This window comes from Montipora capricornis, unplaced genomic scaffold (genome assembly GCF_036669925.1).
Source record: "Montipora capricornis isolate CH-2021 unplaced genomic scaffold, ASM3666992v2 scaffold_448, whole genome shotgun sequence".
NCBI lineage: Eukaryota > Metazoa > Cnidaria > Anthozoa > Scleractinia > Acroporidae > Montipora > Montipora capricornis.
In genome coordinates, this window is record NW_027180182.1 from 55,897 (window position 1) to 74,420 (window position 18,524).

The window sequence follows — 18,524 nt, forward strand, 5'->3', positions numbered from 1 at the left end:
TTTTTGTTTTATTTGGGGACACTAAATTGGCGAATCATGGTGCACCTAATATCTATAAGACAAATAAAGTAAATTACTTTATCGTTTTATGCAGAGCTAGTCGGTTACAGGAACGGAGACAAGAACGGCAAAAGACCGCCAAAGAAAGAAGGCAAGCTCTTGGAAGCAAACAGAGAGAGAAGTGGAAAAATTCAAGCCATCTTGAATGTGCACAAGGTATCATGGATTGTGTTTTTATTTCCATCGTGATGTTTTTTCGAGCCGTTAAGTTAAGAGCATGGTACGAGATGGTTATTTTGAAAGATATGCTCAGAAGAGCCAAAATGCCTTGCCAAAGAGGAATATGTTTATCTCAAACACTACCAAGGACATCCCTGTCTCAGAAAAGGAGTCCATTTTTTTTGTGAAAAAGATCCTATATTTTGTTTGGAAATGGAAATGGAAATGGAATCTGTTTACCCACGGAACACCTTAAGAGCGCTCTGGAGCTCATTCAACATGCGTCCGTGCATTCCGGATCGAATAGAAATTAGGCAATGTTGTTTTTGAGGATAGGGGAAAACCGGAGTACCTAGAGAAAAACCTCTCGGAACAAGGAGAGAATCAACAACAAACTCAACCCACATATGACACCGCGACCGGGAATTGAACCAGGGCCACATTGGTGGAAGGAGAGTACTCTCACCACCGCGCCACCCCTGCTCCCCAAATGATTAACAATGTTTCAATTATTTTTTCTTGTACGTCCGCCATGTTGTGTGCGTTGTCTTCCTGTTACTCCTCTGCGTGTAATGACGCCATAACATGGCGGACGCTCTTCTGAGAAATGGCCGTTTCACCGATTAATTGATATTACCAAAAAAAATTTGCGTTCTGTAATCTTAGTTGTAATCTTGGTAATTCTACAGTTTCCAAATCTGAGGGGGTCATCGAATTCATCACACCACCACCCACAACTTCTTCACGTAACACCACACCTCTTCCCTCTTCGGATCTGATCCAAAACCGCCTCGTAAAGGAACAGGAATTTGCCGGTGAACGACCATACCGCCTTAGACTTAGCTCGGAATCCATCGCTCAGAGACTAAACCCAGTGGCAAGGAACTTGATTAACCTGACGACAACCGATCATCACGTGTCTGATGTTGTCAATGTGTTACCCAGCGCCCACCGTCAGCCTCGATCCCAAGCAAGTGCAGGTAAGCCAATAGAAGTGTTCAGTTGGCATATCTTCTTTTTCTGTATCTCTTAAAGCTATCTAGACACCAGACTTGAAGTGGGTCGTACTTCTGAGACAAGTATGCATGCATCACGCACTTTGTCAGACTCAAACCGTGAAAGGGATTTATTCGAAGATCCTCTTCCCAAAAAAAAAAAAAAAGAAAAAAAGGTCATATATTTTGAAAGAAATCTAGGCCTACATTTGTCTTCATTTGCATTGGCTTATTTTGCTCTCATTTGCAATGATCATTCTCTAGAGTTGTTACAATCCACTGTTTAAAGTATGTCTTTTGCATAAGGGAATTTTCCCTGACGTTATTGACATTTCGTTTCATTAACATACGAGTTTTCTCAGAGAAGCAGGATTCTATTTAGGGTATTTGAGGAGTAGAAGCTTCCCCTCCCCCCCCCCCCCCCCCACCCCAAATGCCCAGCTTCCCCCCAAAAATATTTATATCATTTACAGTATATAAGTAACTATATCGGAAAAAGTCATCCAGACGCGACGAGGTCAGTGCACATGAAGTAAGTATTCCCTGTCTAAGGACACTATATGACAAGGAACATGGAGTATTACAAACTGCTGGCCTTAGAGCAGGCTCGGGTATTGTGCTGTACATCCTGTTTATGAGTTGAATAGCGACAGCATGGACAAACTTGTAACCAGAAAACCACGGAAGGGAGACGCTGATCTACACACGTCATCAGAATGTGATTTTGATTGTGCAGTGCAACCACCAGGAAAGGTTGGCACAACATCGAGTAGTAGCACGAATAACAAGCCGAACTACAAGAATAATTTAACCTATGACGTTTCATGGAAGAAGAAACACTCTTGGATGAACTAAAATTCAACTTTGAAGGGTATAATATGTACTGTTTGCGAGGTCTATGGGAAAGTACCTGTACAAGCTAAAGGTGCATGGGTAACACGTCCTGTAAACAACTGGGCGAAGGCTACAACCCTGTTAGCAAATCATGAGAAAAGTGAATGGCATCTAGCAGCAGTAGAGAGAAGGGCATTTTTTCAGTCTGCAGAAAAGCGTAGTGATGTTATAGAACTGATTGTAACAGCCAGCGAGGAAGAAAAGAAAGAAAACCGGAAAATGACGAAGAAGCTCATCCGGTCACTGTATTTCCTTGTAAAACATCACATTCCCCACACCATTACATTTGAAGGTCTCGTTACCTTGCAGATCGAGAATGGGGATATCACGTTGTAAGCGCATACAGAAACATGCCCACGTAGTGCAACCTATGAGTCATATTCCACAATAGTAGAACTTCTTACAAGCATCAGCAAGACTCTGGAAAACAGCCTCCTCGACAGTTTGAAAGGAAGCGTCTATTACTCGATAATGGTAGACGAAAGCACCGATATAGCCTCCTAGGAAGAACTGTCAGTGTGTGCACGTTGGCTACATCACAACAAGCCAGTGGAACACTTACTTGGTGTCATGCAAGCTAAGAAAACTAATGCTGAAGCTATCGCTGGTTATATTTCTGATTTTTTGCAATCCAGAAGCATCACATTTGAGAAAATGCTTGGTCTTGGTTTTGATGGTGCTAGCACCATGTCGGGTAACAGGACTGGTATTCAGACACGCCTGAGGTTGCATGCACCAAGCGCTATTTACGTACACTGTCGTTGCCATCTACTGCAACTGGCTGCTGTAAATGCTGCGGGCGAACACGCAGAGGTAAAGCGAGTCTTAGGTACACTATTAACAATTTGGAAAGCATTTTACTATTCACCCAAGAAAGTGGAAAAACTAAAGGAGATTCAGGCTGAGCTTCAGAGTCCTGAAGTCAAGATGCAGAAACCTAGCGATACTCGATGGTTAGCCCGTGAAAGGGCCGTGCGTGCTGTATGGCTATGTTTGCCAGCATTGGTGAGTACTTTCGAAGAGATTTATGATGAGACCGGTGACGCAGAAGCACATGGGATTGCTATTCTCTCGACCAAATACAAGAGTGTGGTTTGTATCTACATGCTCTATGATGTACTGCATACTGTCGCGGCACTGCAAGCCAGCGTACCAGCAATGGTTGAGAGCACTACTAGACGGTTAATGGAGTTGAAGGAGAACGTAAATACCTGCACGTGGTTCAAGAATCATTCTTCAGTGTTCACTGATGATGCGCAACTTGGAGCAAAGAACATTGTGGTCACAGAGGAAAAAAATAACTTGTTTCTTCACAAGGTCTATCGTCGGTACGTGCAAAGTGTTGTTGACCACATTAATAGAAGGATGGAGTCTACAGATCTTATCTCTGCTATGTCTATTTTTGATCCACGACATCTCCCAACTGACGATAAATTGGCAGACTATGACATAGAAAAGATACGAACCCTAATCAATTTCTACAGTGTCGCACAAAGAATCCAATTTCAGGGAGAAATAGGCATCTCACAACCTGACATTAACGCTGAGGATACGGAATCAGAATGGAAGCTGTTTCGCCGAGTCTTTTTTGTGAGGTACAAAGACAGCACCTTACAACAAGTGCTCTCGAAATTGATAGACAGTGGTAACTGACATTGCCACTGCTTTTCCGAACTTGCCAAAGGTAGCTGCGATTGTAAATGTATTACCGGTGACAACTGCCTCTGTTAAACGTTCCTTCAGAGCCATGAAGCTAATTAAAACAAGGCTCCGCAGTAGGCTCGGTGCGGATGCACTTGAATACACCATGTGCATTTGCATCAAAGGTCCTGACCGGTTGTCAGATGATGTCCTGGCAGTCCTGGAGTCAGTGGTTGATCATTACAAAAGTTTAAAGAAGCGCAAACTGGCTTTGTAATTCAGTTCAATTTCAATTCAACCTTTTAGGCCCTGTTTATACATTTAATGACACGTATTGAATTGATGACATTTTTTCGTCTGGGAGACGAAATTGAATGTCAGTTCATTTTAGACGTCGAATATAATTTTCGATGTCGTTTTGTGCCTGCATTGACTTTTATCAGCGGAGAACTTCCAAAAAAAACATGGTGGCGTTCAGAGAGGCAGTAATGCTAAAGATTGCTCTGGCGAGGCGAAGGCGTAGGAATTTGTCTTTTCAGATGGCAACACTTGTAGCAGTAAGACGAAAATTCAGGCTTCGACTGAGTAGCTTTATTATGTTTATTACTGCAGCAAGTGGGAGAAGAAGAGGAACGTTTTCGTAGTATCCGAAGGTGTGAGAGAAATGCTGGGTGGTGGGAAATGGTGTGGTCAACTTATGACAATTCAAGATTCAAGAAAACCTTTCGTGTGACGCGCCAAACGTTTTGCTATATACTAGAGAATATCAGGCAGGATATCACAAAGGATCAGCTGACTGAAATGCCAATTTCTCCGGAGTGCAGATTAGCAATATGTCTTTATCGGCTTGGGAGGGGTGATTACCTGTACACAATAGCAGAATTGTTTGGCGTTGGGCTAGCGATTATCCATGTAATTGTTAAGGAAGTCTGCGGGGCAATCGTTAAAAACTTTTGGAAGAAGGCAGTGACAAATCATTTCCCAACTTCTGAACAGGATTTTACAGAAGTCATGGTAGACATGAACCAGCTTTGGCAATTTCCTTGGTGTTGGGGAGCAATTGATGGTTGCCACATCCCAATTCAGTGCCCACCTGGTGGAGAGGAAGCTTGCCAACCGTACCCTCACTATAAACCCTTTTTCTCAATTGTTATGATGGCCATTGTCGATGGTGCAGTAAGATTCATGTGGGTCAGCGTAGGATTTCCAGGGAACTCGCATGACTCGATTATTTTTCAGTCTACTCAGCTATGGAGTGATATCACGGAAAAGAAAGTGATCCCCGAAATATCACAGAACATTCAAGGAACAGACATTTATCCTATGATTCTAGGGGATTCAGCTTTCCCTTTTCGTATTTGGTTGATGAAACCTTACTCCAATGCTGTTCTGAGTGCTGAACAGCACTATTTTAACTACCGCCTCAGCAGGGCAAGGATGGTATCAGAAAGGGCTTTTGGCCAGCTGAAGAGTCGATGGAGAGTTCTCTACCGTAAATCATCTTGTCAACCTGTTGTGTTCTTCACAATGTTTTTATAGACATGAGTGATTCACTACCATCACAGTTAGATTTAACAGAGCATCCAGCACAACATGGGAGACGAAGCAGGAAGGAGGTCAGAGAACTGCTGATGATGAGAAACTGCACCATGAAGAAGGATAAATCACATCATGCAGAAGAGATAAGAAAAGCACTTCTCGACAAATTTTGGGAAGAGAAAGAAGAGCAGTAATCTGTCAGCACTAACTTTTCTGTTTTTGCTAGATTTTCAGAAGGAGCTAAAAAGTTACAGCATATAACTAATCAACTGTTCAACCTGAAAAGTGTCTTTGATTTGCTTTTAAATTTTTGCTGTTTGCCAAGTGGGGATTTTTTATTGGCAAGGGAGTTTGCTTGATATAGTTATGAAATAAAGGGAGCATTCTTCAATGAGGGGGTGGGACTCCCACTAAAAAGTATGCAACACATCATGATTGTCAACATGTTGGTACACTTGTTGAACCACTGAATTAAGCCATTTGAGTATAGGGCATTTTCAAGAAGTACCATAATACTCTTTTTTCCCTCCATAACTTTGCATAAGCAATGTTTTCAATATAACTTACAGCATCTGGTGAGAGTTTACAGCCCACGAGAAATTGAAAACAATGCTCATGCAAAATATGGGAAGGGCAAAAAAATTATGGTATTTTTGAAAGTTGAATTTTCAATTTAGGGTGAAATAATGTACAAACACTTTAAGCATATTACCCTTAAGCATATTATTAACAACCTGTATGAGGAATTGTTCCATGGGACGTCTAAGTAAGGGCGATTATACTTTGATGAATAAATAGTGTGTGGTTTCACAAACAAAAAAATTCTGAAAGCAATGACAGTAAAATCATGACAGTTGGTATGGTGTGACTGTTGTAGATTAAACCTGTTCTTATATGTAAACCCGTTTTTAACCTAGGTTGAGTCAGAATTTCCTTTGTCTCCTAACTCTAATTACTCATGATCATGAATAATTTGGGATGAGAAACAAAGGAAACTCCAGTTTAACCTGAGAGCAGATTTTACCTACGACATGTCTACCGTTTGACAAGGACTTAGGAAACAAACATGGGTACACTGTATGTTAGCCAAACTTTATTGTAGCTTTATAACTACAATCGTGGTCAAAAGTTGTTGGGAAGGCTGCGCGCATCAGCTCACTTCACACCTAATTCGATTTTTCTAACTATTGGCTGAAGTATTTGGGAAATACCATGCTCTTGCGGCCCCCCTCCCCCATATTCAATGTTGGAGTTCTTCAGGTAACAAAAGTCACCCTTTTTTTCCCCTGGAAGATCCAACATTGAAAAGGGGGAGGGTGGTATCTGTAAAATGAAGTTACCTTCCCAACACTTTTGTCCATGATTGTCTGAAAACAACTGTAAACAGTTTTTGGCGTATAACACAAAATTTACGGAAGATATGCAGTTGTTATTCTCCATAATTACGGTTCCATGGAGTATCTTTATTGACGTTGTTTTTGGGCACCATTCTCAGAACCTGGAATTTGCTAAAGCCGCCTATGTGCTCAGTCCGAGGAATGGTTTTCCGTGACACAGTATTGCGTTACAACGGTATCTTAGGACCGGTACAACAATGCGCATTGAAAGTCCTTTGTCCGTAAAATTGCCGTTCTGTTTCATGAAGTTCACCACTTAAAAACGTATTGCAGGGTAAATTCGGTATCTAGAGGCACAATTCCTGCAAAATATACAAAATATTTAGAAGACAAGTGACCTGTAATGGTCGACGTATTGTTCTTTGTGTTACTCCCACAATGGTAATATAGCAAAGGTGTTTTTTTTGCCTAATTCAAACCTCACCAAGACATGTAAACCATGTGTTTGGAACTGAAAATTTGTTGTTGTACTATTTTTTTTCCCGGTTTATTAAGTAAATGCATTTTTAGATGCCTTCAGGTGATGTAGCGAGAGTGAATGGCGCGACCTATTGACGTATAATGAACACTTGCCATGCGTATGATTTCCCGATAACACTTTAAAGTTACATATGTAAGGCTCTAAATTCTTGGCGTTTCGTGAATACGAAGTTCCTTAGAGTTTGACATCACAAGAAACAAAGTATAAAACGTTAATAATCAAAATGAACAAGAAATGTTGCATTTGTATGTCATTCCGCGTAAAAAGTTACATCTTGTTAATTCGTCTTCTTGCCGTATGTTAATAAATGACTACAGAACGGTGTTTCACACAGTACTCCACACAGTACTCCACAAGTATGTGGGAATTTTCGAGGACAGTGCGGTACGTTTCGATACAACTTGAATGTTTATGGATAGAATTTAATACTGCAAAGTAACTGATTGTGAATTTGACCCTTGGAATAAAGAAATACCTTCATTTTGAACAGTACTCCCTTCTATTGCGGGAACTTAAAAGATTAATTGAGTAACAAGTTCTCATTTATATTCGTTCGATGGAGTACTGTGTAAATAGTGTTTAAAACCAAACTTTACAGTTTGCAATCCTTTGAAAAACAAAGTTTGGATTACAATGGTCATTACAAAGCGCTTAGTTGAACCCAAAGACGAACAAAATAGCGGCATTTTCCTCGGAATGTAAGGAGTACTGTTGAGGAGAACTGTGTAGTATTGACTATATGACTGTAACCTGATCCTCGAGGCTACACACAGCGTTCAATAATATCTGAAAAGCCACTTACGACCTATCCTAGCAAAATCTATCGCGTATTTATGGCAAATATTGCATATCTAACAACAGCGAATAGATATATGGTACAGCTCACCGGGAATTATTCTTATTCATTTCGTAAACATCCCACGTAACTATTTGCGAGATTATCAAAAAGAAAATATGAAGACGTTATTTGAGCTTGGTTTCAGCAATAACTTGAACGAAACAGATCGAAATGCCAATATTTTGCCACTTCTTCGAGTTTCTGTTAAAGGAATGAAACCACGTGTATAAAATCGCATTTATTGCGCTTCGACCTTTTTCAGACAATCGTGGTCAAAAGTTGTTGGGAAGGCTGCGCGCATCAGCTCACTTCACACCTAATTCGATTTTTCTAACTATTGCTTGAAGTATTTGGGAAATACCATGCTCTTGTGGCCCCTCTCCCCCATATTCAATGTTGGAGTTCTTCAGGTAACAAAAGTCACCCTTTTTTTCCCCTGGAAGATCCAACATTGAAAAGGGGGAGGGGGGTATCTGTAAAATGAAGTTACCTTCCCAACACTTTTGTCCATGATTGTCTGAAAACAACTGTAAACAGTTTTTGGCGTATAACACAAAATTTACGGAAGATATGCAGTTGTTATTCTCCATAATTACGGTTCCATGGATTATCTTTATTGTCGTTGTTTTTGGGCACCATTCTCAGAACCTGGAATTTGCTAAAGCCGCCTATGTGCTCAGTCCGAGGAATGGTTTTCCGTGACACAGTATTGCGTTACAACGGTATCTTAGGACCGGTACAACAATGCGCATTGAAAGTCCTTTGTCCGTAAAATTGCCGTTCTGTTTCATGAAGTTCACCACTTAAAAACGTATTGCAGGGTAAATTCGGTATCTAGAGGCACAATTCCTGCAAAATATACAAAATATTTAGAAGACAAGTGACCTGTAATGGTCGACGTATTGTTCTTTGTGTTACTCCCACAATGGTAATATAGCAAAGGTGTTTTTTTTGCCTAATTCAAACCTCACCAAGACATGTAAACCATGTGTTTGGAACTGAAAATTTGTTGTTGTACTATTTTTTTTCCCGGTTTATTAAGTAAATGCATTTTTAGATGCCTTCAGGTGATGTAGCGAGAGTGAATGGCGCGACCTATTGACGTATAATGAACACTTGCCATGCGTATGATTTCCCGATAACACTTTAAAGTTACATATGTAAGGCTCTAAATTCTTGGCGTTTCGTGAATACGAAGTTCCTTAGAGTTTGACATCACAAGAAACAAAGTATAAAACGTTAATAATCAAAATGAACAAGAAATGTTGCATTTGTATGTCATTCCGCGTAAAAAGTTACATCTTGTTAATTCGTCTTCTTGCCGTATGTTAATAAATGACTACAGAACGGTGTTTCACACAGTACTCCACACAGTACTCCACAAGTATGTGGGAATTTTCGAGGACAGTGCGGTACGTTTCGATACAACTTGAATGTTTATGGATAGAATTTAATACTGCAAAGTAACTGATTGTGAATTTGACCCTTGGAATAAAGAAATACCTTCATTTTGAACAGTACTCCCTTCTATTGCGGGAACTTAAAAGATTAATTGAGTAACAAGTTCTCATTTATATTCGTTCGATGGAGTACTGTGTAAATAGTGTTTAAAACCAAACTTTACAGTTTGCAATCCTTTGAAAAACAAAGTTTGGATTACAATGGTCATTACAAAGCGCTTAGTTGAACCCAAAGACGAACAAAATAGCGGCATTTTCCTCGGAATGTAAGGAGTACTGTTGAGGAGAACTGTGTAGTATTGACTATATGACTGTAACCTGATCCTCGAGGCTACACACAGCGTTCAATAATATCTGAAAAGCCACTTACGACCTATCCTAGCAAAATCTATCGTGTATTTATGGCAAATATTGCATATCTAACAACAGCGAATAGATATATGGTACAGCTCACCGGGAATTATTCTTATTCATTTCGTAAACATCCCACGTAACTATTTGCGAGATTATCAAAAAGAAAATATGAAGACGTTATTTGAGCTTGGTTTCAGCAATAACTTGAACGAAACAGATCGAAATGCCAATATTTTGCCACTTCTTCGAGTTTCTGTTAAAGGAATGAAACCACGTGTATAAAATCGCATTTATTGCGCTTCGACCTTTTTCAGACAATCGTGGTCAAAAGTTGTTGGGAAGGCTGCGCGCATCAGCTCACTTCACACCTAATTCGATTTTTCTAACTATTGCTTGAAGTATTTGGGAAATACCATGCTCTTGTGGCCCCCCTCCCCCATATTCAATGTTGGAGTTCTTCAGGTAACAAAAGTCACCCTTTTTTCCCCTGGAAAATCTAACATTGAAAAGGGGGAGGGGGGTATCTGTAAAATGAAGTTACCTTCCCAACACTTTTGTCCATGATTGTCTGAAAACAACTGTAAACAGTTTTTGGCGTATAACACAAAATTTACGGAAGATATGCAGTTGTTATTCTCCATAATTACGGTTCCATGGATTATCTTTATTGACGTTGTTTTTGGGCACCATTCTCAGAACCTGGAATTTGCTAAAGCCGCCTATGTGCTCAGTCCGAGGAATGGTTTTCCGTGACACAGTATTGCGTTACAACGGTATCTTAGGACCGGTACAACAATGCGCATTGAAAGTCCTTTGTCCGTAAAATTGCCGTTCTGTTTCATGAAGTTCACCACTTAAAAACGTATTGCAGGGTAAATTCGGTATCTAGAGGCACAATTCCTGCAAAATATACAAAATATTTAGAAGACAAGTGACCTGTAATGGTCGACGTATTGTTCTTTGTGTTACTCCCACAATGGTAATATAGCAAAGGTGTTTTTTTTGCCTAATTCAAACCTCACCAAGACATGTAAACCATGTGTTTGGAACTGAAAATTTGTTGTTGTACTATTTTTTTTCCCGGTTTATTAAGTAAATGCATTTTTAGATGCCTTCAGGTGATGTAGCGAGAGTGAATGGCGCGACCTATTGACGTATAATGAACACTTGCCATGCGTATGATTTCCCGATAACACTTTAAAGTTACATATGTAAGGCTCTAAATTCTTGGCGTTTCGTGAATACGAAGTTCCTTAGAGTTTGACATCACAAGAAACAAAGTATAAAACGTTAATAATCAAAATGAACAAGAAATGTTGCATTTGTATGTCATTCCGCGTAAAAAGTTACATCTTGTTAATTCGTCTTCTTGCCGTATGTTAATAAATGACTACAGAACGGTGTTTCACACAGTACTCCACACAGTACTCCACAAGTATGTGGGAATTTTCGAGGACAGTGCGGTACGTTTCGATACAACTTGAATGTTTATGGATAGAATTTAATACTGCAAAGTAACTGATTGTGAATTTGACCCTTGGAATAAAGAAATACCTTCATTTTGAACAGTACTCCCTTCTATTGCGGGAACTTAAAAGATTAATTGAGTAACAAGTTCTCATTTATATTCGTTCGATGGAGTACTGTGTAAATAGTGTTTAAAACCAAACTTTACAGTTTGCAATCCTTTGAAAAACAAAGTTTGGATTACAATGGTCATTACAAAGCGCTTAGTTGAACCCAAAGACGAACAAAATAGCGGCATTTTCCTCGGAATGTAAGGAGTACTGTTGAGGAGAACTGTGTAGTATTGACTATATGACTGTAACCTGATCCTCGAGGCTACACACAGCGTTCAATAATATCTGAAAAGCCACTTACGACCTATCCTAGCAAAATCTATCGCGTATTTATGGCAAATATTGCATATCTAACAACAGCGAATAGATATATGGTACAGCTCACCGGGAATTATTCTTATTCATTTCGTAAACATCCCACGTAACTATTTGCGAGATTATCAAAAAGAAAATATGAAGACGTTATTTGAGCTTGGTTTCAGCAATAACTTGAACGAAACAGATCGAAATGCCAATATTTTGCCACTTCTTCGAGTTTCTGTTAAAGGAATGAAACCACGTGTATAAAATCGCATTTATTGCGCTTCGACCTTTTTCAGACAATCGTGGTCAAAAGTTGTTGGGAAGGCTGCGCGCATCAGCTCACTTCACACCTAATTCGATTTTTCTAACTATTGCTTGAAGTATTTGGGAAATACCATGCTCTTGTCGCCCCCCTCCCCCATATTCAATGTTGGAGTTCTTCAGGTAACAAAAGTCACCCTTTTTTCCCCTGGAAAATCCAACATTGAAAAGGGGGAGGGGGGTATCTGTAAAATGAAGTTACCTTCCCAACACTTTTGTCCATGATTGTCTGAAAACAACTGTAAACAGTTTTTGGCGTATAACACAAAATTTACGGAAGATATGCAGTTGTTATTCTCCATAATTACGGTTCCATGGATTATCTTTATTGACGTTGTTTTTGGGCACCATTCTCAGAACCTGGAATTTGCTAAAGCCGCCTATGTGCTCAGTCCGAGGAATGGTTTTCCGTGACACAGTATTGCGTTACAACGGTATCTTAGGACCGGTACAACAATGCGCATTGAAAGTCCTTTGTCCGTAAAATTGCCGTTCTGTTTCATGAAGTTCACCACTTAAAAACGTATTGCAGCGTAAATTCGGTATCTAGAGGCACAATTCCTGCAAAATATACAAAATATTTAGAAGACAAGTGACCTGTAATGGTCGACGTATTGTTCTTTGTGTTACTCCCACAATGGTAATATAGCAAAGGTGTTTTTTTTGCCTAATTCAAACCTCACCAAGACATGTAAACCATGTGTTTGGAACTGAAAATTTGTTGTTGTACTATTTTTTTTCCCGGTTTATTAAGTAAATGCATTTTTAGATGCCTTCAGGTGATGTAGCGAGAGTGAATGGCGCGACCTATTGACGTATAATGAACACTTGCCATGCGTATGATTTCCCGATAACACTTTAAAGTTACATATGTAAGGCTCTAAATTCTTGGCGTTTCGTGAATACGAAGTTCCTTAGAGTTTGACATCACAAGAAACAAAGTATAAAACGTTAATAATCAAAATGAACAAGAAATGTTGCATTTGTATGTCATTCCGCGTAAAAAGTTACATCTTGTTAATTCGTCTTCTTGCCGTATGTTAATAAATGACTACAGAACGGTGTTTCACACAGTACTCCACACAGTACTCCACAAGTATGTGGGAATTTTCGAGGACAGTGCGGTACGTTTCGATACAACTTGAATGTTTATGGATAGAATTTAATACTGCAAAGTAACTGATTGTGAATTTGACCCTTGGAATAAAGAAATACCTTCATTTTGAACAGTACTCCCTTCTATTGCGGGAACTTAAAAGATTAATTGAGTAACAAGTTCTCATTTATATTCGTTCGATGGAGTACTGTGTAAATAGTGTTTAAAACCAAACTTTACAGTTTGCAATCCTTTGAAAAACAAAGTTTGGATTACAATGGTCATTACAAAGCGCTTAGTTGAACCCAAAGACGAACAAAATAGCGGCATTTTCCTCGGAATGTAAGGAGTACTGTTGAGGAGAACTGTGTAGTATTGACTATATGACTGTAACCTGATCCTCGAGGCTACACACAGCGTTCAATAATATCTGAAAAGCCACTTACGACCTATCCTAGCAAAATCTATCGCGTATTTATGGCAAATATTGCATATCTAACAACAGCGAATAGATATATGGTACAGCTCACCGGGAATTATTCTTATTCATTTCGTAAACATCCCACGTAACTATTTGCGAGATTATCAAAAAGAAAATATGAAGACGTTATTTGAGCTTGGTTTCAGCAATAACTTGAACGAAACAGATCGAAATGCCAATATTTTGCCACTTCTTCGAGTTTCTGTTAAAGGAATGAAACCACGTGTATAAAATCGCATTTATTGCGCTTCGACCTTTTTCAGACAATCGTGGTCAAAAGTTGTTGGGAAGGCTGCGCGCATCAGCTCACTTCACACCTAATTCGATTTTTCTAACTATTGCTTGAAGTATTTGGGAAATACCATGCTCTTGTGGCCCCCCTCCCCCATATTCAATGTTGGAGTTCTTCAGGTAACAAAAGTCACCCTTTTTTTCCCCTGGAAGATCCAACATTGAAAAGGGGGAGGGGGGTATCTGTAAAATGAAGTTACCTTCCCAACACTTTTGTCCATGATTGTCTGAAAACAACTGTAAACAGTTTTTGGCGTATAACACAAAATTTACGGAAGATATGCAGTTGTTATTCTCCATAATTACGGTTCCATGGATTATCTTTATTGACGTTGTTTTTGGGCACCATTCTCAGAACCTGGAATTTGCTAAAGCCGCCTATGTGCTCAGTCCGAGGAATGGTTTTCCGTGACACAGTATTGCGTTACAACGGTATCTTAGGACCGGTACAACAATGCGCATTGAAAGTCCTTTGTCCGTAAAATTGCCGTTCTGTTTCATGAAGTTCACCACTTAAAAACGTATTGCAGGGTAAATTCGGTATCTAGAGGCACAATTCCTGCAAAATATACAAAATATTTAGAAGACAAGTGACCTGTAATGGTCGACGTATTGTTCTTTGTGTTACTCCCACAATGGTAATATAGCAAAGGTGTTTTTTTTGCCTAATTCAAACCTCACCAAGACATGTAAACCATGTGTTTGGAACTGAAAATTTGTTGTTGTACTATTTTTTTTCCCGGTTTATTAAGTAAATGCATTTTTAGATGCCTTCAGGTGATGTAGCGAGAGTGAATGGCGCGACCTATTGACGTATAATGAACACTTGCCATGCGTATGATTTCCCGATAACACTTTAAAGTTACATATGTAAGGCTCTAAATTCTTGGCGTTTCGTGAATACGAAGTTCCTTAGAGTTTGACATCACAAGAAACAAAGTATAAAACGTTAATAATCAAAATGAACAAGAAATGTTGCATTTGTATGTCATTCCGCGTAAAAAGTTACATCTTGTTAATTCGTCTTCTTGCCGTATGTTAATAAATGACTACAGAACGGTGTTTCACACAGTACTCCACACAGTACTCCACAAGTATGTGGGAATTTTCGAGGACAGTGCGGTACGTTTCGATACAACTTGAATGTTTATGGATAGAATTTAATACTGCAAAGTAACTGATTGTGAATTTGACCCTTGGAATAAAGAAATACCTTCATTTTGAACAGTACTCCCTTCTATTGCGGGAACTTAAAAGATTAATTGAGTAACAAGTTCTCATTTATATTCGTTCGATGGAGTACTGTGTAAATAGTGTTTAAAACCAAACTTTACAGTTTGCAATCCTTTGAAAAACAAAGTTTGGATTACAATGGTCATTACAAAGCGCTTAGTTGAACCCAAAGACGAACAAAATAGCGGCATTTTCCTCGGAATGTAAGGAGTACTGTTGAGGAGAACTGTGTAGTATTGACTATATGACTGTAACCTGATCCTCGAGGCTACACACAGGGTTCAATAATATATGAAAAGCCACTTACGACCTATCCTAGCAAAATCTATCGTGTATTTATGGCAAATATTGCATATCTAACAACAGCGAATATATATATGGTACAGCTCACTGGGAATTACTCTTATTCATTTCGTAAAAACATCCCACGTAACTATTTGCGAGATTATCAAAAAGAAAATATGAAGACGTTATTTGAGCTTGATTTCAGCAATAACTTGAACGAAACATATCGAACTGCCAATATTTTGCCACTTCTTCGAGTTTCTGTTAAAGGAATGAAACCACGTGTATAAAATCGCATTTATTGCGCTTCGACCTTTTTCAGACAATCGTGGTCAAAAGTTGTTGGGAAGGCTGCGCGCATCAGCTCACTTCACACCTAATTCGATTTTTCTAACTATTGCTTGAAGTATTTGGGAAATACCATGCTCTTGTGGCCCCCCTCCCCCATATTCAATGTTGGAGTTCTTCAGGTAACAAAAGTCACCCTTTTTTTCCCCTGGAAGATCCAACATTGAAAAGGGGGAGGGGGGTATCTGTAAAATGAAGTTACCTTCCCAACACTTTTGTCCATGATTGTCTGAAAACAACTGTAAACAGTTTTTGGCGTATAACACAAAATTTACGGAAGATATGCAGTTGTTATTCTCCATAATTACGGTTCCATGGATTATCTTTATTGACGTTGTTTTTGGGCACCATTCTCAGAACCTGGAATTTGCTAAAGCCGCCTATGTGCTCAGTCCGAGGAATGGTTTTCCGTGACACAGTATTGCGTTACAACGGTATCTTAGGACCGGTACAACAATGCGCATTGAAAGTCCTTTGTCCGTAAAATTGCCGTTCTGTTTCATGAAGTTCACCACTTAAAAACGTATTGCAGGGTAAATTCGGTATCTAGAGGCACAATTCCTGCAAAATATACAAAATATTTAGAAGACAAGTGACCTGTAATGGTCGACGTATTGTTCTTTGTGTTACTCTCACAATGGTAATATAGCAAAGGTTTTTTTTGCCTAATTCAAACCTCACCAAGACATGTAAACCATGTGTTTGGAACTGAAAATTGGTTGTTGTACTATTTTTTTTCCCGGTTTATTAAGTAAATGCATTTTTAGATGCCTTCAGGTGATGTAGCGAGAGTGAATGGCGCGACCTATTGACGTATAATGAACACTTGCCATGCGTATGATTTCCCGATAACACTTTAAAGTTACATATGTAAGGCTCTAAATTCTTGGCGTTTCGTGAATACGAAGTTCCTTAGAGTTTGACATCACAAGAAACAAAGTATAAAACGTTAATAATCAAAACGAACAAGAAATGTTGCATTTGTTTGTCATATAGATCCGCGTAAAAAGTTACATCTTGTTAATTCGTCTTCTTGCCGTATGTTAATAAATGACTACAGAACGGTGTTTCACACAGTACTCCACACAGTACTCCACAAGTATGTGGGAATTTTCGAGGACAGTGCGGTACGTTTCGATACAACTTGAATGTTTATGGATAGAATTTAATACTGCAAAGTAACTGATTGTGAATTTGACCCTTGGAATAAAGAAATACCTTCATTTTGAACAGTACTCCCTTCTATTGCGGGAACTTAAAAGATTAATTGAGTAACAAGTTCTCATTTATATTCGTTCGATGGAGTACTGTGTAAATAGTGTTTAAAACCAAACTTTACAGTTTGCAATCCTTTGAAAAACAAAGTTTGGATTACAATGGTCATTACAAAGCGCTTAGTTGAACCCAAAGACGAACAAAATAGCGGCATTTTCCTCGGAATGTATGGAATACTGTTGAGGAGAACTGTGTAGTATTGACTATATGACTGTAACCTGATCCTCGAGGCTACACACAGGGTTCAATAATATATGAAAAGCCACTTACGACCTATCCTAGCAAAATCTATCGTGTATTTATGGCAAATATTGCATATCTAACAACAGCGAATATATATATGGTACAGCTCACTGGGAATTACTCTTATTCATTTCGTAAAAACATCCCACGTAACTATTTGCGAGATTATCAAAAAGAAAATATGAAGACGTTATTTGAGCTTGATTTCAGCAATAACTTGAACGAAACATATCGAACTGCCAATATTTTGCCACTTCTTCGAGTTTCTGTTAAAGGAATGAAACCACGTGTATAAAATCGCATTTATTGCGCTTCGACCTTTTTCAGACAATCGTGGTCAAAAGTTGTTGGGAAGGCTGCGCGCATCAGCTCACTTCACACCTAATTCGATTTTTCTAACTATTGCTTGAAGTATTTGGGAAATACCATGCTCTTGTGGCCCCCCTCCCCCATATTCAATGTTGGAGTTCTTCAGGTAACAAAAGTCACCCTTTTTTTCCCCTGGAAGATCCAACATTGAAAAGGGGGAGGGGGTATCTGTAAAATGAAGTTACCTTCCCAACACTTTTGTCCATGATTGTCTGAAAACAACTGTAAACAGTTTTTGGCGTATAACACAAAATTTACGGAAGATATGCAGTTGTTATTCTCCATAATTACGGTTCCATGGATTATCTTTATTGACGTTGTTTTTGGGCACCATTCTCAGAACCTGGAATTTGCTAAAGCCGCCTATGTGCTCAGTCCGAGGAATGGTTTTCCGTGACACAGTATTGCGTTACAACGGTATCTTAGGACCGGTACAACAATGCGCATTGAAAGTCCTTTGTCCGTAAAATTGCCGTTCTGTTTCATGAAGTTCACCACTTAAAAACGTATTGCAGGGTAAATTCGGTATCTAGAGGCACAATTCCTGCAAAATATACAAAATATTTAGAAGACAAGTGACCTGTAATGGTCGACGTATTGTTCTTTGTGTTACTCCCACAATGGTAATATAGCAAAGGTGTTTTTTTTGCCTAATTCAAACCTCACCAAGACATGTAAACCATGTGTTTGGAACTGAAAATTTGTTGTTGTACTATTTTTTTTCCCGGTTTATTAAGTAAATGCATTTTTAGATGCCTTCAGGTGATGTAGCGAGAGTGAATGGCGCGACCTATTGACGTATAATGAACACTTGCCATGCGTATGATTTCCCGATAACACTTTAAAGTTACATATGTAAGGCTCTAAATTCTTGGCGTTTC

The 18,524-nt window shown here is 39.1% G+C and overlaps 1 protein-coding gene and 1 pseudogene across 1 annotated transcript; both read left to right on the forward strand.

Annotated features, from left to right (window-relative positions):
* The window catches only part of LOC138036005 (uncharacterized), a 58,463-nt pseudogene extending 54,702 nt beyond the window's left edge, over nt 1–3,761 (forward strand).
* Nucleotides 3,762–4,430: 669 nt separating this feature from the next.
* LOC138036008 (uncharacterized) lies at nt 4,431–5,288 on the forward strand. Its single transcript, XM_068882385.1, has one exon. It carries the CDS (start codon nt 4,431–4,433, stop codon nt 5,286–5,288), a length of 858 nt encoding a protein of 285 aa, XP_068738486.1.
* The last annotated feature ends 13,236 nt before the right edge of the window (nt 5,289–18,524 follow it).